This window comes from Salvelinus sp. IW2-2015, linkage group LG4q.1:29 (assembly GCF_002910315.2).
Source record: "Salvelinus sp. IW2-2015 linkage group LG4q.1:29, ASM291031v2, whole genome shotgun sequence".
NCBI classification, from domain to species: domain Eukaryota; kingdom Metazoa; phylum Chordata; class Actinopteri; order Salmoniformes; family Salmonidae; genus Salvelinus; species Salvelinus sp. IW2-2015.
In genome coordinates, this window is record NC_036842.1 from 4,286,347 (window position 1) to 4,311,791 (window position 25,445).

Here is a 25,445-nt window from a genome sequence, read left to right on the forward strand (position 1 = left end):
GCTTGATATGCCACACCTGTCAGGTGGCTGGATTATCTTGGCAAAGGACAAATGTTCACTAACAGGGATGTAAACAAATGTGTGCCCAACATTTTTGAGAAATAAGTCTGTGTATGGAACATTTCCGGGATCTTCTATTTCAGCTCATGTAACATGGGAAGGTAATATATATATATATACACACACACTGAACAAAAATCTAAATGCAACATGTAAAATACATATATATTACCGTTGGTCCCATGTTACATGAGCTGAAATAAAAGATTTATATATATGAAGGTCAGTCAATACAGAACATTTCAAGAACTTTGGAAGTTTCTTCAAGTGCAGTCACAAAAACCATCAAGCGCTACGATGAAACTGGCTCTCATGAGGACCGCCACAGGAAAAGAAGATCCAAAGTTACCTCTGCTGCAGAGGATAARTTCATTAGAGTTACCAGCCTCAGAAATCTGTAATTAACTGCACCTCAGATTACAGCCCAAATAAATGCTTCAGAGTTCAAGTAACAGACACATCTCAACATCAACTGTTCATAGGAGACTGCATGAATCAGGCCTTCATGGTCAAATTGCTGCAAAGAAACCACTACTAAAGGACACCAACAAGAAGAAGAGACTTATTTAGAATTCATTGCACACTTAACCAGCATGGCTATCACAGCAATACGCCATCCCATCTGAAATAAAACACAACTCCCGGCTGTGTAAGGGCTATTTGACCAAGAAGGAGAGTGATGGAGTGCTGCATCAGATCACCTGGCCACCATAATCACCTGACCTCAACCCAATTGATATGGTTTGGGATGGGTTGGACCACAGAGTGAAGGAAAAGCAGCCAACAAGTGCTCAGCACATGTGGGAACTGTTGGAAACGCATTCCAGGTGACTACCTCATGAAGCTAGTTGAGAGAATGCCAAGAGTGTGCAAAGCTGTCATCAAGGCAAAGGGTGGCTACTTTGAAGAATATCAAATGCCAAATATATTTTGATTTGTTTAAAACTTTATTGGTTAATACATAATTCCACATGTCAACAACCGGCTCAAATCGGTCTTATGTAGCAAAATGTGATTTTTTTTAATACATTGGATAAAAGTAGAGACTCATAGCTACAAAATTGTATATCATACGCTACAGTTGAGGAACAATGGGAAAGTAATTTTGCTTTGAAAGTTTATCAACTTTTGAGAAAATGGCTTTTGAATGTTTTGGTAGTACTATTGGAGAGACGTTCTTTGTCTACACCCAAGCTAACTTGCTAGCTACTTCCTGACATCTAAGTGAGAGAGAACAGCGCACTGAACATTACTCGCCCTAGCAGAGCTGGTTAGGCTGTTATGTTATCCAGAGTGTTGGTGACTGCAACTGTGTTATCAGATTGTCCGTTCGTAAAATCAGAGCGTTTCACGTTCAGAGCGCACACCGGAAGCTCTGGCTGAATAGTAGGGTTGATCCCAACGTTCTGACCTTACAACAGCAGTCAAGCACCCGAGCTAACTGGCTAACATCGGCTAGCTTGCTAGCTACTTCCATACACATTATGAGAGAACACCCCACTCTGACCATTTTACTCGCCCTAGCAGAGCTGGTTAGGATGTTTTCATGTTATTCGGAGCATTGGTGACTGTACCTGTGCTGCTGGCAACAATTGTATTACGCTTTTTTGCCAATGTTTACTGAGACCGGCCATATTGAACGGGCGTTGAGTGTTCGTAAATTCATCAGTTATTCTGCGCTCTCTGGCACACTCAAACGAGAGTGTTCTGAAAATCGGAGTAGATGGCCAGACTGAATTTATGAACGCACCCAAAATGGTTACTTGCATAGTGGAGTATTTTCTTAAGACATGTAGCTAGCTAGCTCTGCAGGTAGCTAACCAACCAGGTTCATTGTTAGCTAGCTAACATTAGGCTATAGCTAGCTAAGCAAATGGCACCGAGATACAAATAATAAGGTCATACACATAACGTTAGCTAGTGAGCCAGCCAATTAAACAATTAACCATAATCACAACTCATGACGTTACTATCCTGCATTAATCTGCAGGTAGCTAACCAACCAAGTTCAATGTTAGCTAGCTAACATTAGGCTATAGCTAGCTAACATTAGGCTATATCTAGCCAAGCAAATGGCTCTTTCTGTCAAAATTACAAACATGTCATGTCTGAAAATGTAGCTAGCTAGACTATCTTACACGTATACATCATTCATGGTTGGACGCGTCTCCTGTCAGATGCCATGGTTGCCCTTAGTTTGAAGATGTAATCCGGAGACAGGTGTACTCAATCTCAGCTATCATACGCAAATTCCAATGATTTCAAAACTCAGTTCTCCAGAAAGTGGAGAGCACCACTTATGCAGTTTTAATACACAATTAAAAAAAATTAAAGCAGCACTAGACAGGATTACCTAGACATACTGACCAGCTCAAATATGCTATATGGCAGACCAATCCCAACTCCTCTCTCAGCATGTCCAGCCCACTCATTATCTCAGCAAATCATGGCTAGCGGGAAGGTTGCTGACTTTTTCTGTGGCTAAAACAACTAGGCTTGTAATTTAAAAATTGTATTCGTATTTACAGATGGCATACAAGTTTTTTATTGAGGGACATGAAAGTTCATTTTGATTAAAAAATATGTTTTACGTTCAAACGGCTGTCCTGTGAAGTAGTGACACGCGACATACGCCTAGTTTCCTGAAACGGATCACATACGAGTTATTTCATCGTTTTGATGTCTTATTCTACAATGTAGAAAATAGTAAAAAATAAAGAAAAACCCTTGAATGAGTAGTCTGTCAGTCCGTCTGGATATCGGTTTGCCTGTCTGGATGTGTGCCTATCCTTTCGGTCTGGCTGTCTGTCTGCCCGTCCATCAGTCTGTCTCTACTGCAGTGTCCGTCTGTCTGTGTGTATCTACTGCAGTGCCCGTCTGTCTGTGTTTGTCTGTGTGTATCTACTGCGGTGTCTGTCGTCGTGGTCTGGATAACTCTGTTAGTTCTGCAGTCTCAGGCCTCGCGGCAGAGAGATGGATGTAGCGTGATGGAGCCCGAAGACACACAAACACACTCTATCACACCACCCTGCTGCACCTTCAGAGTCAGACACGCACCTTTACCCTGTGCTTTGCTCTAGACACATTCCCTCAGCGCACATGCACCTGCTCAGCCTGCCACACCAGGGGTTAAAAATAGAGGCATCTGAAAGCTGGGGAGCCGACAAGACAACGCTGGGCTCATCCATTATGAAAGAGGGAGATGGAGGGGGGAGGGACAGAAAGACAAAGAGGGAGAGGAGGAGAGCGACAGTGAACTGCTCCTGATTCTCTCCTCTGGCTGGTGATGGGAGCAGGGAAAGGAGGAATGAAGGAAGAGACGAAAGAGGGAAGGACGTTGCCACAGCTGCACACAGGTTTAGCGCTTAGCTCTATCCAATTAGCTTGTCGAAGCACAAGGCGACACTGGCACCGTGGCACACCTGGCTAGCGCTAGCTAGGTAAAGATAGCACAATCAGCTAGTGTAGTCTACTGACCTAGTCAGCTCATTTTAAACTTGCAGCAACCTGCCCAGCTAGGTTCCTCCTGAGCACGTTGAAAACAAATCAAACCAATGCAATATCAACAGTGACACAGTCAACTTTGACACGATGAACTATCTTTGTAAGATAATAAATGGAACACACAACAACATACACCACCCTACGGGCAACAAGCCTCCTGAATTTTTCAAGACACGTCAAGACAAGACTGATCATTAGCGGTGTCAGAATGATGCTTCATGTACTCCCATGTAGTGTTGTTTTGCGTACGAGTAGGGGAAGGGGGGAATTGTCTTATTGTCATGTGTTGCTGATGTTCAAAAAAAGAGTGATGCTTCAGGATAGTAATTCTGTGTTATGGTGGGCCTGGGGCAAACACACAGACCGACTGGAGAGACCAGACTGGAGAGACCACAGGTCATTGTGGGAGCGTTTGTTTTCCCTCACAGCATGGGGAAAGGTGCCGTGCTTGGGGCTGGGCATCAGTAGACCAGCAGCAGCCCCGTGTCTGACCTCTATGGTCTCTGTTTATGGACAGAAGGACTGGGGCACATCTGGAGGCAGTATGGCTATACGGGCTGGGTGGAGGGGGGGGGGGGGGGTCTTGTGTGTGTGTTCAGCCGCCAGCAGCTGGTCACAGAACGTGTAAAGACGGACAACGCCGCTAGTAGAATCCCTCTCGGCCCACTTTAATCACGGAGACTCTAATAAATGACATCATCACACAAGCATATGGACAGCACCAGACATCAGGATGAGGAGGTGGAGGAAGAAGAGGAGGCTGAGAGGAGGTCCTAGTAATAGTTAAAGGCATGAGCAAGACATTTGGGTTGAACAAATTTGAAAGTACCATAGAATTAGCCCGAGTCTGTTCTTGTTGGAGGATATATCTTTTTTGCTGTTTTAAAGATAATTTCCTGCAATTCTACTCATTTTTGTCATGGGGCAGAGGGAAAGTATTGCAGTTTTTAAAGCCAATTTCCTGTAATTCTACACATTTTTACATGTCTTATATTAGTCTAACTTACCTATCTAGCTAACATGGGATAGTAGTTGATCTGGACATTTCTGAAAGGTTATAATTAATTTACAGCATTTCACTCACTCAGACAATAAAAAAACTGCTAAAGTTGCCCAATTAGCAGGAGGGATGGGGGGCAACTTCCTGTAATGAGCGGTGCTCACAGGAGTAGACTATTTATATTATGTTATATGTTCTGTCGAGGTATTACTTTAGGATTGTCTGGAAAGACACATTTTGTACCCACAATGAAAAACTTGAGCTCTTAGTAACACCTGGCAACCGAGGCTAAAACTTTAAATAGAATGCGGGTCAGATACTGTGGAATTTCCTGTTGCCAACGCCATTGAATTAAGTACAATGGTGGAGTGCAGCAGAGAGACAGAATGTTTTTTGACACGTGATATTTAGACTCAAGACATACATAAACCCACACAAAAGTTCACATTAGGTTAACTTCGCCAGTTATAGAGCGACTGTCGAGAGAGGCTACTAGAAACCAAAAATTCCAGAAGAATTCAATTCATGGTTGTGACCTGGTAGAGTTCGTCAACTAGGCCACATTTTTTCTGAGCTAATAGTCAGTCGGGCCAGAACATAATTAGCATATAATATTAGCACAATTAATAGGCATACACTACAAATTGAACAACATTATTAACCCATCTAATTAGTACATACATCATCATTTCAATGACAATAACATCATTTCCATCTGAATACTATCAGAAAATCCCCAATGTCTCTATTCAATTATTATTTTTGTCTATTTCTTTGTGAGTTGATTGGTGGGGGGGAAAAACAGATCTACACTACGTCAACATTAGTTCAGAACAATTAACTTGGAAGCAAGAGAAAAATCGCTCTCAAAAAGTATCAAAAGAAGAAAGAAAAATATCTAAGTTTCAAGGATGGACATAGATATCTCACAATCTTTCTCCAATGCCAAGCCAGTGTGTATTATTCGCAACATACGCTCGTCGCAGACAAAATGAAGCGTTCAACTGCTGTTTAAACACACACGGCAGCACGGCACACAATCCTGACCCGACAACAGAAAGTCACAAGTGCCTCCCTAAAAGCGTCTTGGGTTCTAACCAAACACACAACATGCCGTTCACAGACGTGTGGGGTATTTAAAAAGTGCATGGTGACAGTTTGAGGAATTGGCTACTGACGAGTCTATTGATAGCATAATTGAGTCTGTCAAACAGGTGTCCCTGTCAGCGTCGACAGCCGGCTGCCATGCACTGGCGGATGATGTGCATAGGATCGTTCTGGAGGGGCTCAATCAGATGGAGCATTTTTCTCTGGCTACTGATGAGAGAACTGACAACACCGATGTCGCACAGTTGTGTGGGTATATGTCCATTCTTTTGATGGAAATGAATTTAAAGAAGAGCCGCTGGCACTGATTCCCCCTCGAAGGACACACCACCGGGGACATCATATTCACGAAGCTGAAAGAATTTACCCAGCAGGGCCTTTCATTCGAAAAAGTAAACGTTGTGGTCACGAGACAGGGTTCCTGCTATGGCGGGCAGACACAGGGGCCTGGTCAGCAGGTTGAAGGAATTCGCCCCCCAAATGAATGGCTTGTATTGTCTCATTCATCAGCGTGTGCTGTGAGCCAGACTAAACGGTGAGCTAAAATATGTAATGGATAAACTAATGCGCATAATCAACTTTGTCAGGGGGACATCAAGCACCCAAAACCGTCGTTTTTGCGAGCTTTATCAGAGGCCACCCACGATTATCTCCTGCTTCCCAACGACTTGAGCTGGCTGAGTAAAGGAAAAGCGCTGGAGAGGTTTTGTGTGCTGCATGACGAGGCTGTGGATTTTCTCCAAAAAAGCTAAATGACGGCAGCAGCTGATCACCTTGGTATTCCGGAAATTGAGGAATTATTTTCCAATGTTGCTTTTTTGGCTGACATATTCTGTCACTTAAATGGGTTAAACCGGCAGTTACACGGAAGAGGGAAAACAGTCGTGGGCATGGTGGAAAAACTTGAGGCCTTTACTAGGAAACGTGACTTGTTTGATTTGGACTTGTCATCTGGAAGGCTACTGCACTTCAGCACACTGAAGAAATGACAGGCAGAGGGACCAGGCCGCAGCATTGTCACAGAGGTGAGGGAAGATTTCATCAAGCAGCTGAGAGACAACTTCTCCACCAGATCTGAAGACTACAGCATGCCCAAGGATATCGTTGCGTTTTTACGTGATCCTCTCAACAGTCCACCCAGGAGGAGAATTCTCCCCCCTTGCTAGGAAAACGACACCGTTGCTGGATGAGGCCGCAATTCAAACTGAGCTGATAGAATTCCAAACACTAAGCCAAATCAGGGATGCGCTCAGGAGTGCCAAGTCACTGTGTGCGTTTCGGGTGGCATGCTCAGAGGATTTCCAGCCCAATAAAGAAACTTGCATTGTATTATGCTAACAATGTTTGGATCGACTCACATCTGTGAGTCCTCCTTTTCCTCTGTGAACGCAATCAAGACTCACGACAGAAGCCGGCTTTCAATCGAGGACTGCCTGCACATCAAAATCACATCCACCTCGCCCGACATCCACATGATCATGTACGAGGGGAAATGCAACTTTTTATATTGAGTAGGTAACTTAGTAGCCTATATGATCGCATTTAGTAAATACTATCATTATTGTGAGTGCTTATCCAATGCTATTTACAGTGCATTCGGAAAGTATTCAGACCCCTTGACTTTCACACAATTTGTTACGTTACAGCCTTATTCTAAAATTGATTCATTCGTTTTTTTCCATTCATCAATCTACACACAATACTCCATAATGACAGAGCAAAAACAGACTTTTTGAAATGTTTGCAAATGTATTTAAAAAAAAACAGAAAAATTACACTTACACTACCGTTCAAAGTTTGGGGTCACTTAGAAATGTCCTTGTTTTTGAAAGGAAAGCCAATTTTTTTGTCCATTAAAATAACACCAAATTGATCAGAAATACAGTGTGGACATTAGTCATTTACAACATTAACATTGTAGCTGGAAACGGCTGATTTTTTATGGAATATCTACATAGGCGTACAGAGGCCCATTATCAGCAACCATCACTCCTGTAATCCAATGTCATGTTGTGTTAGCTAATTCAAGTTTATAATTTTCAAAGGCTAATTGATCATTAGAAAACCCTTTTGCAATTATGTTAGCATAGCTGAAAAATGTTGTCCTGATTAAAGAAGCAATAAAACTGTCCTTCTTTAGACTAGTTGAGTAACTGGAGCATCAGCATTTGTGGGTTTGATTACAGGCTCAAAATGGCCAGAAACAAATAACTTTCTTCTGAAACTCATCAGTCTATTCTTTTTCTGAGAAATGAAGGCTATTCCATGCAAGAAATTGCCAAGAAACTGAAGATCTCATACAACGCTGTGTACTACTCCCTTCACAAAACAGCGCAAACTGGCTCTAACCAGAATAGAAAGAGGAGTGGGAGGCCCCGGTGCACAACTGAGCAAGAGGACAAGTACATTAGAGTGTGTAGTTTTAGAAACAGACACCTCACAAGTCCTCAACTGGCAGGTTCATTAAATAGTACCCGCAAAACACCAGTCTCAACGTCAACAGTGAAAAGGCAACTCCGGGATGCTGGCATTCTGTTTTTTATTTTGAATAAATGTGCAAACATTTATGTAGGATGCTACATTTTTATCCAGTTGTCATTGTAAGTGGGCCTAATTAAAATATGTCACTGCTATTATGCCACATTTTGTTCTTGTGAAAGATGCTGTGAAGCCACATAACAACTGGCTGAGGTAGGCTAAGTTATTTTATAAAGGCCTAGGCTAGGAAGAAAGACTCCAATTAAGCCCTCGTGTTGTTTGTAAAGTCAAATTAAAATTGTGTCGTTTTTCTCCATCTGTTGCTGTGCGCCAGCACCAGGTGCTGTTCACCACCTATTGATTGCGCTGCGGTACGTTTCGGCACCCACAAAATGGTTCGATGCCTGCTTTATTAGTTATTAGTCTCCTGCATTCTCTCTCCTCATGAATTAAATTAAAATATAACTTTTGCATTATTTAGGTGGAGTTACTGCCTTCTTGGGACATCGCATTTGGGATTTTTTGCATTGCGGGTCCGAGATTTTTGTATTCCTATAAAAAAATATATATATTCATAATTCATTTGGGGGGGGCCAAATAATATTGCTGCGGGCCGCAAGTTGGGGAACCCTGTGGTAAAGCCTATAAAACATCCTGTCATAGCGTCCATCATTGAATAGCTTCTACTATTGAACAGTTGACCTTTTGGTCATATGAATGACCAGTTCAAACATCTCTGAGTTGACCTATGGAATAAGGTTGCAGGCCAGGTTTCATTTACCAACCCCCCCTTCAAGAAAGTAATGAAAAACCTTACAAAAGGTTAAATTCATAGTAGTGACCTGGCATGGCCTCCATATTAGGATCTCAGATGACCAGTGGACAGTTGACCTCATGTGACTGACCAGTTCACAGTTCATCCAACATCTGACAGTTACAACATTTAGCATATGGAAGTGCCTTCAACAGTGACTCTATGCTTTTATTTTCTGTGTTCTGCTGCTAACTAACACTGTCTCTTGCGGCTCACCTCTGTGACTGCCTGGCGCTCTGCCTTCACTCTTATATGAGAGAGAAAGAGAAGACAGAGACAGAGAGACAATTAGACCCAATAGCATAGCATAGCCTTGCTATTGAGAAAGGCCGCTGTAGGCAGACCTGGCTCTCAAGAGAAGACAGGCGATGTGCACACTGCCCACAAAATGAGGTGGAAACTGAGCTGCACTTCCTAACCTCCTGCCCAATGTATGACCATATTAGAGACACATATTTCCCTCAGATTACACAGATCCACAAAGAATTCGAAGAAAACCCAGATTTTGATAAACTTCCATATCTACTGGGTGAAATACCACAGTGTTCCATCACAGCAGCAAGATGTGACCTGTTGCCACAAGAAAATGTCAATCAGTGAAGAACAAACACAATTGTAAATACAACCCATATTTATGCTTATTTATTTTTCCTATTGTACATCGTATAACACTATATATATACATAATATGACATTTGTAATGTCTTTATTATTTTGGAACTTCTGTGAGTGTAATATTTACTGTTCATTTCTATTGTTTATTTCACTTTTGTATATTATCTACTTCACATGCTTTGGCAATGTTAACATATGTTTCCCATGCCAATAAAGCCCCTTGAATTGAATTGAGAGGAGGGAAGACAGAGACAGAGAAAGGCGGAGGAGAGAGAGAGAAAAAGAGGAGAGAGAGTTGCTGTGAGGCGAGGGAGGGAGGCGAAGGAGAGCGAGAGAAGAGAGAGGGGGGTGAGGAGAGAGGGAGGGGGTGGAGAGAGAGGGAGGTGAGGAGAGAGGGAGGGGGTGAAGAGAGTGTGTGAGAGAGGGAGAGAGCAAAAAAAAAGAGGGAACAGTGAAGTATGTGGGCCATGGCGCCGATGCCGGTCACTTATGACATGATTAGTCCATACTTACAGTTACAGACGTGCAAGGCTCTCTGATTGGTACAGTACACTGAGGTCACAGGGTAGGCTTTATCAAATGGGGTCAACGTATGGGTTTCAATGCACAAGGAGGGGGACAAAGACAAGAGGATTGGAAAGGGGCAGACCAGGCAGCAGTACAATGACAGCACAGGTCAGGACCTCCTGTCCAGAGCTATACAAGGACAAGTAAACAAAGGGAGAGGAGAGGACAGGCTGTACACACAGGGACACAGATGGATGTAATGTGCCACTTACAGACACCACAAAGACGTACAATCAGTGCAAAGAAAGGCAACACAACGATAAGGGTTCTCATTTAGCTACAGTACCACAGGGTTTTGGTTAATAGTCACTCAGTAGCCATTAGACTTACACCCCCCCAAAATCAAATCCTTGTGGATTCCTTACACATTAACTAACTTCAAACAAATTCAAATTATTAGTAATATCTCTATGCTGAGAATAGTTTATTCTAAAATAAAGTAGTGTTCTTGATATGTTACCACCACATATTTAGGAGTGGGGAACTCCACACGTTCCAAGGCCATGATAAAATAAAATTAAGTTTTGTTTATAATTTATTTAAAGAAAAAAGATTGTGTTTACGATTCCAATGTCTCCTCAGTGAGTAGAGTAGTGACCTGGTTGAATCTGCGAGAGAACGTCTAGCCTGACGTCTCGCATCTGGAGTCATCAGGCACAAGCAGTCCTACTTCGAGGCTAAATAAAGCATCAATTGTCTCAGCGGTCCGTCTCTCTCCCCCTCGTGTGTGTGTGTGTGTGTGTGTGTGTGTGTGTGTGTGTGTGTGTGTGTGTGTGTGTGTGAGAGAGCGCGCGCGCGCGCGAGAGAGCGCGCGAGAGAGAGAGCGCGAGAGAGAGAGAGAGCGCGAGAGAGAGAGAGAGCGCGAGAGAGAGAGAGAGAGAGAGAGAGAGCGCGAGAGCGCGAGAGAGAGAGCGAGAGCGAGAGAGAGAGAGAGAGAGAAAGAGTGTGCAAGTGTGTGTGTGTGTGGCGTGCTCCACAAACCTCCACTGTCTGACAGAACAGAAATCTATCTAGAGCTCCCACCCCGGTAAAGGGAAGTCTACTCTTTCTCTTATCCCCGATCAATATCACACCATCATCATCTCACTACGACGGACAGGAGGATACGGTGGCCATATGTACTCTTACCAACAATCCTGGGCTCGTGATGTCTTAAGACAACAGACGCTTTTCGTACAAGGCTATTATCAAATGGGCTTGTTAATAAAGTGTTGGTGGCGACTGAACAAAAAATAGCCGCACATACACTAATCTCTCACGGAGAGACTGCAAATGAGTAAATTACACCAGATTTTAGTTCTGGGTTAACCGAGACAACACACACAACTCCTGCAACGGCATGTGATGGAGTTTATTTGAGGACAGGGACGGGAACGGGGGTGCATGCAAGGGAGATGGGGACAGACAGGAACAGGAACGGGAACAGGAGTGCAGGGAGGGTGGGTAACATCTTGTTGCCACCTGGGACCCTGGCGTGGGCGCCGCGGGATGTTGACTTTACATAATGGCAGTTGACATGGCTGAGGCCAGGAAAAACGCTGCGTGCCCCGCGCCAAACCAATAAACAAACTGCAGGGCAAACTAAGTCACCACAGCTTAACAGTTTACACAGTAACTAGCTGTGTGGTCAACAAACATCTTACTGCAAATGTATGTGATGCTTAGCATTTGTTTTTTGTACTGAAAAGTACTGTTGGCTGCTGTGTGGACTGGACACTTAAGACAATAAGTAGAATTAGAATATCTGTTAGAGTTCGTGTATAATGGTCTCTTGAAGATAGGGGGCAGAATTTTTAGGTTTGGAAAAATAACGTTCCCAATGTAAGCTGCCTATTTCTCAGGTCCAGATACTAGAATATGCATATAACTGACAGAGTAGGATAGAAAACACTCTAAAGTTTCAAAAACTGTCAAAATATTGTCTGTGAGTATAACAGAACTGATTTTGCAGGCGAAAACCTGAGGAAATCCAACCCGGAAGTGCCTTTTATTTTGAAGAATCACTGTTCCATTGCCTGCCTTTCGTCCATTTAAAGGGATATCAACCAGATTCCTTTTCCAATGGCTTCCTCAGAGTGTGAACAGTCTTTAGACATAGTTTCAAGCTTTTATTCTGAAAAATGAGCGAGATTTATCAAAACGCGTCAGTGGATAGACGGAGGTCCTTACATTAGTTAATGCGCTCGACACTGGTTGCTCGACATTTTCTTTCTCTCCAGCATTGAATAGTTCACAGTCCGGTTGAAATATTATCGATTATTGATGTTAAAAACAACCTGAGGATTGATTATAAAAAACTTTGACATGTTTCTACGAACTTTACGGATACTTTTTGGAATTTTCGTCAAGCCTTGATGACCTGCCTAAGGCTGTGGAATACTGAACATCATTTGTTTGGCGCGTTGAGTTTTTTTGATATAAAAATAATCTTTATCGAACAAAAGGAACATTTATTGTGTAACTGGGAGTCTCGTGAGTGCAAACATCCGAAAATCATCAAAGGTAAGTGATTAATTTTATTGCTTTTCTGGCTTTCGTGACCAATATACATTGCTGCTAGGTGTTCTTAATGTTTTGTCTAGTGATCGATAAACTCACACAAACGCTTGGATTGCTTTCGCTGTAAAGCATATTTTCAAAATCTGACACGACAGGTGGATTAACAACAAGCTAAGCTGTGTTTTGCTATATTGCACTTGTGATTTCATGAATATACATTTTTTTAGCAATTTTTTATTTTATTTGGCGCTCTGCAATTCAGCGGTTATTTACCAAAATGATCCAGCTAAAGGGATCCGTGCGTCAAGAAGTTTTAAGAGCCATAGTCATTGGTCAAGGTGAATTTAAAAACCTGAATGTTCAATCATCATCATCAAAAGACAGACGCCGCTGGAGGGGAAGGCGAGCTGAAGTTTTAGTCAGATTAATGACTCACTAATGTACCGTCTCTGAGCTTGCAAAGTTTATTATGGAGAGTGCGGATTTCCTACCAGAGCGATACGAGAGACTAACGTAATCTGCCTTAGAGAGTTGGTTGTTGGGAGAAGTGCTTGATCAGGCTATACAGCCTACATGGTTCTCCGTACATCGCGCGGACATGGTAAAAGCGCTTTGCAGGGAAAAACAAAGGCGGAGGACTACGTTTTATGATCAACAACTCCTGGTGTGATTATAGGAATGTACAAACCCTTAATAGGTTCTGTTCACCTGACCTAAAATACCTCACGATCAAATGCCGACCCCATTATCTACCGAGAGAATTCACAGCTGTTTGTATCATGGATTAGTACATTTTCAACCTCTCACTATCCAGTCTTTTATCCCCACTTGCTTCAAGATGGCCACCATTATTCCTGTACCCAAGCAAGCCAAGGTAACTGAACTAAAATGACCAAAATGCTGCAAAGAAACCACTACTAAAGGACAACAATAATAAGAAGAGACTTGCTTGGGCCAAGAAACACGAGCAATGGACATTAGACCAGTGGAAATATGGCCATTGGTCTGATGAGTCCAGATTTTACATTTACATTTAAGTCATTTAGCAGACGCTCTTATCCAGAGCGACTTACAAATTGGTGCATTCACCTTATGATATCCAGTGGAACAACCACTTTACAATACAATACAATTTTACTTTTAGTTCCAACCACTTGTCTTTGTGAGACGCAGAGTGATGAACGGATGATCTCCGCATGTGTGGTTCCCACTGTAAAGAATGGAGGTGGTGTGATGGTGTGGGGGTGCTTTGCTGGTGACACTGTCAGTGATTAATTTAGAATTCAAGGCACACTTAACCAGCATGGCTACCATATCATTCTGCAGCAATACGCCATCCCATCTGGTTTGCGCTTAGTGGGACTATCATTTGTTTTTCAACAGGACAATGACCCAACACACCTCCAGGCTGTGTAAGGGCTATTTAAACAAGCAGGAAAGTGATGGAGTGCTGCATCAGATGACCTGGCCTCCAGAAATCACCTGACCTCAACCTAATTGAGATGGTTTGGGATGAGTTGGACCACAGAGTGAAGGAAAAGCAGCCAACAAGTGCTCAGCATATGTGGGAACTCCTTCAAGACTTTTGGAAAAGCATTCAAGAGTGTGCAAAGCTGTCATCAATGCAAAGGGTGGCTACTTTGAAGAACCAAAAATATAAAATATATTTTGATTTGTTAAAAAAAAATGGGTTTCTACATGATTCCATATGTGTTATTTCATAGTTTTGATGTCTTCACTATTATTCTATAATGTAGAAAATAGTTTTTTTGCTCAGAAAACTTGGTGGGCCAAATAAAACCACAAACCGCCAAAATCAACCCGCGAGCCACCAGTTGGGGAACCCTACTCTGTTTTAAAGTCACCATTGGCCTCATGGTGAAATCCATAAGAGGTTTCCTTCCTCTCCGGCAACTGAGTTAGGAAGGACGCCTGTATCTTTGTAGTGACTGGGTGTATTGCTACACCATCCAAAGTGTAATTAACAACTTCACCATGCTCAAAGGGATATTCAACATCTGTTTTTTGTTTTTTACCCATATACCAATAAGTGCCATTCTTTGCAAGGCATTGGAGAGCCTCCCTGGTCTTTGTGGTAAATCTTTGTTTGAAATTCACTGCTTGACTGAGGGACTTTAAAGATAATTGTATGTGTGGGGTACAGAGATGAGGTAGTCATTCAAAAATCATGTTAAACACCATTATTGCACACAGTCCATGCAACTCATGTGTTTTTACTCAATAACTTATTTAGGCTTGCCATAAGATACAGGTTGAATAGTTATTGACTTTTCATTTTTATTAAATTGTAAACATTTCTAAAAACAATCCACTTTGACATTATGGGGTATTGTGTGTAGGCCAGTGACGCAAAACCTTAGTTTAACCCATTTTAAATTCAGGCTGTAACACAACAAAATGTGGAAAAAGTAAATTGGTCTAAATACTTTCTGATGGCACTGTATGTGCGAATGTTGTTAAACGACTACAGCTCAGCTTGTAACACCACAGTGCCTTCCAAGCTTGTCACTAAGCCCGGGGCCTTGGGTCTTAACACCTCGCTGTGCAACTCGATCCTAGATTTCCCGTCGAGCCGACCCCGGGTGGTGAGGGTAGGCAACAACACCTCCGCCACACGGATCCTCAAGACGGGGGACCCTAGGGGTGTGTGCTCAGCCCCCTCCTGTACTCCCTCTTCACCCATGACCGCGTGGCGAAACACGGCTCCAACTCAATCAGAAAGTTTGTTGATGATACGACAGAAGGCCTGATTATTAACAACGACGAGACAGCCCACAGCGAGAGAATAGAGCCGTGGAAGAGTGGTGCCAGGAAAATAACCCCTCCCTCACGTCAACCAGGAGCTTATCGTAGACTACAGGAGACAGGAGAGAGAGCATGCCCCCATCCACATCGACGGGGCCGCAGTGGAAAGGGTCAAAAGCTTCAAGTTCCTCTGCGTGCACATCAGTGAGGACCTAAACTGGTCTCGCCACAGTCATTGTGATGAAGAAGGCGCAACAGCATTGAAAGGAAAAAGGGGACACCTAGTCAGTTGCACAACAACGCATTCAACCGAAATGTGTTCCCCGTACTTAACCCAACCTCACAAACTTCTACAGATGCACCATTGAGAGCATTTTGTCGGGCTGCCCAACGCATCACCGGGGGCACACTGCCTGCCCTCCAGGACATCTACAGCACCGGGTGTCACAGGAAGGCCAAAATGAAGACCATTAAAGACCTCAGCCACCCGAGCCACAGACTGTTCGCTCAGATACTGTCCGACAGACGGAGACAGTACAAGTGCATCAGAGCTAAGACAGAGACAACAACAAAAAAAACGTATTTTATCAGTCCATCAGACTGTTGAACAGCCATCACAAGTGTTTTCGATTAGTACCACTTTTCCACTTCATACGAACTAGGCTACTTTTCATATAAAAGTTAATTCGTTAGTCCGTCGAGCCGTCTCCTGCTAGAATGGACGATATGCATCTTCTAGCGATCTATTGATAGGCTAGGCGCCTTGTACTCATAAAGCGAGCAATGACAGGGAAACAGCAGAGAGGAAGAGGCAAATCGAGAGGTTTCACTCTTGCCAAAATATGTCCAAAATAAGCCCAATGCATTTCTATGGGCTTACTGTGGATCTAAGCTTGTAGCCTGCCTTCCCACCCTTGGGACGACTCCCATTGTTAGGGCGGAGGCATGAGCATCTCGTCATTATAGAATGGGTAATTACAATAAACTGGTCTTAAATACATCTGAAACCAAAGGCATTGTATTTGGTTCAAAAAATGATCTTCGACCTAAACCGCAAGTGGAGCTGTCCGTAAAGGGTGTGACCATTGAACAAGATGAAGTAGCCGAACTCCTAGGAATAACATCGGATGGTCAAGTCATGTTGACAAAGTTGTTGTGAAGATCGGGAGAGGTACGTCTGTTATAATAAGATGTTCTGCGCTCGACACGAAGATCAACTGTACTAGATGTTCAGGCTTTGATCTTGTCCCACCTTGATTACTGTCCTGTAATATGGTCAGGTGCAGCAAAGAAAGACCTAGCTAAGCTGCAGCTGGCTCAAAATCAAGCAGCTCACCTTGCCCTTAACTGCACGCACAGAACTATCCACAACGTGCATGATAGTCTGACGGTTGAGGGGAAATTGACTACTGCTCTATAATTCTTTTTAAGAGACATTTGTGCGTTGAAAATGCCTAACCACTTGTATAATCTATTAACATACACTTCAAAACAGACATACATAACCCCACCAGACACGCCACCGTGGGTTTCTTCACGGTACCCAAACCAAAAACAGATTTAATGCGGCGCTAGTTATGTATAGAGCCATGTCATCATTGTTACTCAGGCAGAAAGTCCAGCTTTAAAAAACATTTAAAAAAATTAAAAAAAACATTGTATCACAGTACCTCTACTCTTTCTAAAGCTCTAATTTAACCGTACTATTTATAAGAATATGTATATATGAACCGTGTGTAAATAGTATTTGTTGTCTCTCAGCGTCTTTCCTATATATAACTTATTTGTTATGTTGTTCTTGTCTATTACTGTTCTGTACTTTGTCATGTATTTATGTGGACCCCATGAAGAGTAGCTGCTGCATGTGCAGTAGCTAATGGGGATCGTAACAGCATGTGTGCGGAGCTGGAGTGAGCAGCGGAACGTGCCCAATTTGTGCCCAATTTGACTGGAGCGTGGAGCGAGATTCCCAAAGGATGGAGCCTCTGCCTTCTCGCCCGCTCCATTTTCACTCCAGTAGAGCGCTCACTTCACCAGCTCAGGGCGTGCCCCGGCCCAGCATGCATTTGTACTCTACTTGTGTGCTGCTATAGCCCCTTGCTTTAGTTACTGTCATGGAGTTCGCTAAATATTTTCAGAAAGAAACTGATAAAACACACAGTTGCAAAAACAAGGTGACTTACAAAGATGAGGACCAAGAGCAAGAGAGGGAGTGCGGTGATGTCGTGTCCACAACTAAATAATCATTGTGGAATCTGAAAATACACATATCCCGAAAGCATGATGGTGTACTTACTACGTGCACATGCTAAAAGAAACAAGAAATCTGATCTCTTAACAGTGTCTTTAATTTATGTTATATTATCTATACAATAGACCATCATTGATCTTGGCCCAATAGGCCAGGTATATTCCAACTTCCAAGGAGCTTTCCATTTTGATTGGTTTATTTTTCCTAAAATCATTTATGCCTAACTATAGAAACAAATATACAACTCTAGATCCCTGCCCAGCCTAGAAAGTGGCCAAAAGGGTGTTTAGCATCCCCGGTGGCTCTGCAAGCGTGGAGAGGATATTCTCCGCTGCTGGCCTGCTCTCCAGGAACCATCACAACCATCGCATGAGCCTGAAGCCACAGACTTCTGACCTAACTTGTGTTTCCCGAAGGCACTGTAGACTGAGCCTAATAAGGCATTTGTTTTTTAATGTGTATTTAATTCTAAGTCAGTCACAGCCTATATGCACAATTTATAAACTATAATGACTTAACACAACTAAATGCTGTTTAAATGCTGAGCACTTAATGCCCCTGACTCCCTATCAGCCCTGTGTGTCGAACTCGCAAATGCTTCACAATGTATTTATTTGTAGGCTATAGCCTTGAAATAATTGAAATAATGTAGCCTAAATAATTCCTTTCGTTCCTTCTTAGGCTCCCTGACTGGCTCCGGACCTATTTAGAGTGTTTATAGGCTGTTTAATACGATGTTTATATGCCGTTTAATATGTAGCCGATTTGAAATTATGAGAGCTTCTTACATTCATCTTTTCATGTTTATGTAATACTTTTCATTCACATCATATGGTTTCGTATCAATACTTCAAAACCAAATGGTAGGTCCAGGTAGTCACAAAAAAAATTGATGGGTGTTGGTTAAATTGGGATATTAATGAATGGAGCGTCAGTTTTTTTTTTTTTTTTTTTCTTTCTGTGAGCGCAGAGCAGTTTTTAGTGGAGCGGTTGAAAAGGACACCGGAGCATTCCTATCGCTCAACTCCGCTCACACACTGGATCCTAATAAACGAAACTACTACAGTATGAGTAAAGCGCTTCCAGCGCAGCTAAGCCCCATCAAGCGCCAAAGGGCAAACCCCTAATGAGGGGCTGACCAGCAGTCACATAACATAGAAATCACATTAAGAAGAAATAGGACATTGAAGAATTAGAGGAGGAAGGACATAATTACGTTGAACGGCTGTTAAGTATCAGAGACCGTCACAGTGGGAGATATGTAAGTGAGCCTTCATCTTCCCCTTAAGAGACGTTATCGTCTTCGATGATTTACGATAGGTTTCTTTTTGATTCCTTCATCTGCCCATATGTGTAATGTGAGGACACAAAATGGTCGACCATTGCTATCGTTGACAGGCGGTCTTCAGGCAATCATTCAATCAATCAATTACCAGTCAAACTGATGTATAAAGCCCTTTTTTTACATCAGCAGTCACAAAATGACTTTACAGTAAGTGGGCCCAAAAAATCCATATAGCGACAAAATGCCTGAATTGATACGATAACAATAAATAGAACAAGACGTTTATAACAATGTGTACCGGTGTCGTTTCTTCTTCTATCCTTTAAACTAGAGAACTCGACCAAGCCGACTCGAGCGGCTTTGCCTTGCTGTATCCAATCATAGCAGTGGGATCAAGTTACAACCCCGCCATTTCTTGACAGATAAACTAGCCAATTGAGTTGTTTCGAATTGTGTCCTTGCAACCGAGTGGTTTAGAGATTTTTTTAAATTAATTATCCCGATCACGAAAATGACAAAAAATACTAGTTTGATAAGCATCCGTGATAACAAATCGTGATGTTACATTGGAGCCATTTGCATTGAATAGATAGTTATTTTATATTCTCAAACTAACAGCAGTGCCTAGATGATGTCCTTCCATACAGGCGTGACATGCTGGAGTGACGCTTCTATTCAAACGTTGTTGATTAGTAGGCTAATAAGTCCCAAATGGATTTGTTTATCATCTGTAGCACCATAGACTCCACTGATCAGCCAAAACAAGCTCAATAACCCAATGCATGCACACTCTCCTATTGAATATGCATTCAATAACCCTGTATTGTGATTAGGCCTAGGCTACATCTTGATTTACCCAGTTTATTAAGAGATTTACCATTCAAATACAATTATTACCATTATGTTATGTATTTAGATTGGTAAAAACAAAGTCAAATGAATTGTTTGATCAAAAAAAAAATTTGCATTATCCAAATTTAATGATTTTGAATATACGCCTAAAATATCGGCCTTTGGCCTCCTTAACCCCCAAATATCGCCATTGGCTCTAAAAAAAAAAAAAAACGTAAAAAAAACATATTGGTCGTTCTCTACTTTAAACTACTACGTCTAGTTTGATGGTTGAAGCCATCAATTGTCCCATTAACAATAACCCATACTGGCAAACTTATTTAATTTTAAACTTCACTTTTCTCTAGTATAGGCTACTTATCATAATGAACGATATAAGCAATATGGCTGCGGTAAGTATAGTCGGTTTATCGTCCCAGCTCTTTTAACCTCCCAGTGGAATATCACGAAGGTGACAGGCATGGAGCTATGACAACAATCCTACGGTATCAAGCATCAGCAGTTATACCACATTATCATTGTACACAAGCTATATTCCACCACAAGTCTTTTGAATATGATGAATAGTCACCTATCGAGCTCGTGAGAAGGACCCTGTCGAGCGTGTGAGAATGACCCTGTTGAACTTGTGAGAATGACCCTGTTGAACTTGTGATCGAGTCACGTGACTTAGATGATTTGGAGCTGGTCGTCCAACATTCTTTGTAACTTGTAAAACAAAATCTGTTTATCGTTTCCACAAAATTAAACTCAGATGTCTAAATTGAATTCCTTTTAGGGAAAAAAAGAGAGGTCGAAACATTGACCGATTCTGTTTTAAATTACATTTGTGTTTTTTTGTAGTTTTTTTTTTACAACTGTTCTACTTCAGGTCTACAGGGGTCATCAGGTCTACAGTGCTGTGGCCTTGGTTGTACAGGCCTGAAATATTAGGGACATGGTCAAACCAGGCATGTGGGCGCCATGGCGACCACAGAGCTGAGCATCCTTGTTTGATGTGACTTGATAGAAAAGCAGCTATCACTTCCTCCTGCCTCTCTTCTCACACCACCTCAACATCGGTAACACAGACTATGATGCTCATACACACACGCACACCCTTGTGCGCACACCCACACGCATGGGCGCAAACTCTCTCTCTCTGGCAATACATAAACATACTCTCTCAAACAAAACACTTTTTTTTTATACTCTCCTCCAGCGAGAAGATTCCAGTGTCACCACCCAGCACCTCTTAGACAGGCCTATCAAGGCCTACGATCTACAGACCCATGTTCCCAACGCTGTGGGAACATTTTCAATAACACTCGGGAACACTTCTGTGCCCAAGTTACAATAATGATGTTATTGTTGAAATGTAAATACACAGGTTCACGACAAAGGTTTCCCCGAGTCATCCACATGAGTCAGTTACATAATGGGCTACAAATCCCATTGCCACTGACACTGAGTGTTTTGAGATCGACGAAGTTGCATGGCAGTCGGAATGCGCAGAATCACTGATCTACAAATCACCAGGTTTGAAACCCAAATAACTTATCGTGATCAAGATGAGTGATTCTGTGCCTCGTCTTGCTCAAACTGAACAACTCAAACAATCAGTAAGCTATGCCATTAACCTCGGGTTAGGTAAGAGGTCAGGGGTCACAATGTGAATGGGGTCAGGCAGAGGGGAAGCGAGAGGGTCAACTCCTGTCAAAATCTGTCCATTCGGAAATACAGCGATAAGAAGACCTTCCTTCCTGCCTTTGGGACAACGACTCCCATTGTTAGGATGGAGACAAGACCATCTCGTCATTATATACACAGTATCTCTGGGTCAGGTTAGGTAAGAGCTTAGTGGTCAGGGGTCAGGCCTACCTTGGTGATGAGGGTGCGGTACTCCTCTACCTGGTGGTCATTGTTATGGCAACCGGCCAGGAGCTGCCATACCTCTCCCCTGAGGGCCTCTGGTACACCACTACGTACCAACGCCGGGAGCTGCTTGGGACGCACCGACAGGTTCAGGTGCCTGGGGACAGAGGGAGGGACAGAGACAGGTTATCATAACAATCAGAATTATGTAACAGGTGTAGGGTGAAGTTGACCCTAGACGCTAATCTTGGGTCAGTTTAGCATTTTCCCCACTAATGCCGCATTTCCAACAAAACAAAAGTTTTTTTACATAAAAGGCTCAGACTTTTCTGTTTCCCCTCTACGCGGGCCGGCACCTGTGCCTCACTGGACCATGGCTCCTGCGGACCTGCTCAAATTTGAAGTCAAGGCAAGGGCCTTGGTACTTTTCAGCTGGCATTTACTGTAACAAGGGCTAACTGTGAACGACTTGTGGCGAGCAGACTTGTAAAGAGTCCTTCTCACAAAGCAACAGTCTTGAGTGGCGCAGAGGTTGTTGATTCTGCTCGCCACAAGTCTTTAGTGTTAGTGAAACACTAACACTAGAGCTAACATAGACATAAAACACTGGCGGCCCACTGGTGTGGGGATAAAGGCGTCAGCATGCTTCAGTTGATGGCGCCTAGCCAAAACCGAACGAGTATGTTCGCATAATCCCTTAAAAGACCTTCGCTTGAAAAACAAGAAAAATATTGGCAATAGTACTGTTTGTCCATTTTGAGATGCCGTAGCCAATACTCACTTCCTCAAAATAGTCTAAATTAATCTAATATAACTCAAGAAATCTGTAAAAATAAAAAATAAAAATAAAATGCTTTTGCAGAGGAAATCTTAGTGGCAAAATGTTACATCTAACTAAGATGTTTGGTGCAGTATTTCTCAATTAATAACTTAATAAATGTGCATGAAAACAAGTCCTCTCATTGATTGATAAAGAGTCTACGACAACAAAGGCGTAGACTTCTGCTTGCCTCAAGAATTCTTTGTGTTTCCCCGAACAGCCAAAACATCACATGATGATGTCACAATATATATGCACAAACTGTTTCAGCTGGGAAGCATGCGTATGCCTTAAAGGCGTCAGCATGCTTTAGTTCGTTCGGCTAGGCCGGCTATTCCCAAACTGTGGGTACACGCAATGCCGTCGGGGGTACGCCAAATAAAAATGTGATTCACATTTTCAAACAGTCTATTTAGATTTCCGAACGGGGCTATACATTTGGGTGATGTTTTTTTCTCGCATGAGTAGCCTCGTTTCACCTCCAAAAATAAAATTAAACCATCTAGAGTTCAGCGAAATAACAACACAATGTCAAATACAGGAAGCCTCGTCAAATAATTAATATCCAATCACATTAACCATTACTGTCTCGCAGGAATTCCACTAACGTTTGCTCGAAAACCAGGACAACAGGAGAGGATATTTTTTAAGTACTGGACAGCTTTGTGACATCAAATGGACTTTGGTGGTCAAGATGTGGTATCTGTACTGATGGCGTAAAAGCCAGGACAGGGAGGCATAGTGGAGTGGTAACGCGCGTGCAAGCAGTTGCTCTCGATGCCACTTGGGTACATTGCAGCATCCACCGAGAGGCTCTTGCTGCCAAGGGAATGACTGACAGCTTGAAATAAGTTTTGGACACTACAGTGAAAATGGTTAACTTTGTTAAAGCAAGGCCCCTGAACTCTCGTGTATTTTCTGCATTATGCAATGACATGGGCAGCGACCATGTAACGCTTTTACAACATACAGAAGTGCGCTGGTTATCAAGGGGCAAAGTATTGACACGTTTTTTTTTAAATTGAGTCGAGCTTAAAGTTTTCTATACTGAACATAATTTTCACTTGTCTGACCGCTTGCACAATGACGAGTTTCTCACATGACTGGCCTATCTGGGTGATGTTTTTTTCTCGCCTGAATGATCTGAATCTAGGATTACAGGGACTCTACAGGGACTCGCAACTATATCTTCTCTGTCTGCATTAACAAGGACAACACAGGTCTGAAATGCTGAAATGATCAGGAGGTAGGGATCATGAGGGTGTAGTTGTCGTATCTAATGGGCAGAGGAGAGAGAGATAGAGAAGGGGGGGGGGTGCGAGAGGGCGAGAGAGAGAGAAAGGTGAGGCTCACTTTGATCAGGACAGACCGAGAGACAGAGTCTACCCCTGGCTCTTGCAGAGGCCTCGGCAGCTGGCGGGGATTACAGTCACAATGCCAGGCAATATATGATCAGGTTCCACACCACACATCCTTAAGGCTAAGACATTCCAGATTAATCCCCCCCACTCTATTCATTGTTTCATTTTATTGTTTATTTGTCCCGAGGTACTTAGTTGGTTATGCATTGCAACGTGGCATTTATTTTCTGCTCAGATAAAACAGTTGAAACAAGCCAGGGTGTACTTTGAGTGTGATGTAAGTGAAACCAGCTTCTGGTCCTCGGGGGGTTGCCATACAAAAAAGTCTCCCACTGACTCCCAGAGCCCTGCATCGAGTGGCACAACACACCACAGTGCCATTTGCATTACATTATTTATTTACCACTCTTTGCCAGTTAGAAAGAAAGCAGATTCTTAAACATAGCCGTTTTTATTTCAGTCAGCAGAGCCATTCTGAAAGAGACACTTTAAGGACACTTTCAGCCACATTCAACATTTGGGTTGTTATTACAAAGTATTTAGTAATGTTCGCACAGTTTTAGTGTCATTTTATGATTTCATTAATATAAACTGTTTAGTGATGAGCCAAACTGGATATTGCTTCTCTGTAAGGTTTTTAAGTAGGATCCCTGAGATGACTAATACAGAAAATGATGATGGACAGTCATTTTCAGTGATCTACAGTTGAAGTCGGAGTTTACATACACCTTAGGCAAATACATTTAAACTCAGTTTTCCACAATTCCTGATATTTAATCCAAGTAAAAATTCCCTGTCAATTAGGATCACCACTTTATTTTAAGAATGTGAAATGTCAGAATAACAGTAGAGAGAATGATTTGTTCAGCTTTTATTTCTTTCATCACATTCCCAGTGGGTCAGAAGTTTACATACATTCAATTGGTATTTGGTACCCATTGCCTTTAATGGTTTAACTTGTGTCAACCGTTTCGGGTAGCCTTCACAAGCTTCCCGCAATAAGTTGGGTGAATTTTGGCCCATTCCTCCTGACAGAGCTGGTGTAACTGAGTCAGGTTTGTAGGCCTCCTTGCTCACACACGCTTTTTCAGTTCTGCCCACACATTTTCTATAGGTTTGAGGTCAGGGCTTTGTGATGGCCACTCCAATACCTGGACTTTGTTGTCCTTAAGCCATTTTGCCACAACTTTGGAAGTATGCTTGGGGTCATTGTCCATTTGGAAGACCCATTTGCGACCAAGCTTTAATTTCCAGACTGATGTCTTGAAATGTTGCTTCAATATATCCACATAATTTCCCTACCTCATGATGCCATCTATTTTGTGACGTGCACCAGTCCCTCCTGTAGCAAAGTACCCCTCCCACAACATGATGCTGCCACCCCCGTGCTTCACGGTTGGGATGGTGTTCTTCGGCTTGCAAGAGTCGCCCTTTTTCCTCCAAAAATAACGATGGTCATTATGGACAAACATAATGTTGTTTCATCAGACCAGAGGACATTTCTCCAAAAAGTACAATCTTTGTCCCCATGTGCAGTTGCAAACTGTAGTCTAGCTTTTTATGGCGGATTTGGAGCAGTGGCTTCTTCCTTGCTGAGCGGCCTTTCAGGTTA

The 25,445-nt window shown here is 42.6% G+C and overlaps 1 protein-coding gene across 1 annotated transcript in view; it reads right to left on the reverse strand.

The window, feature by feature from the left end:
* LOC111961271 (rab GTPase-activating protein 1) overlaps window positions 1–25,445 on the reverse strand; it is a 135,593-nt gene that overhangs the window by 67,990 nt on the left and 42,158 nt on the right. The window contains 1 exon segment of the mRNA XM_070440596.1: window positions 21,659–21,809. Within this exon segment, the coding sequence (XP_070296697.1) occupies window positions 21,659–21,809 (151 nt within the window).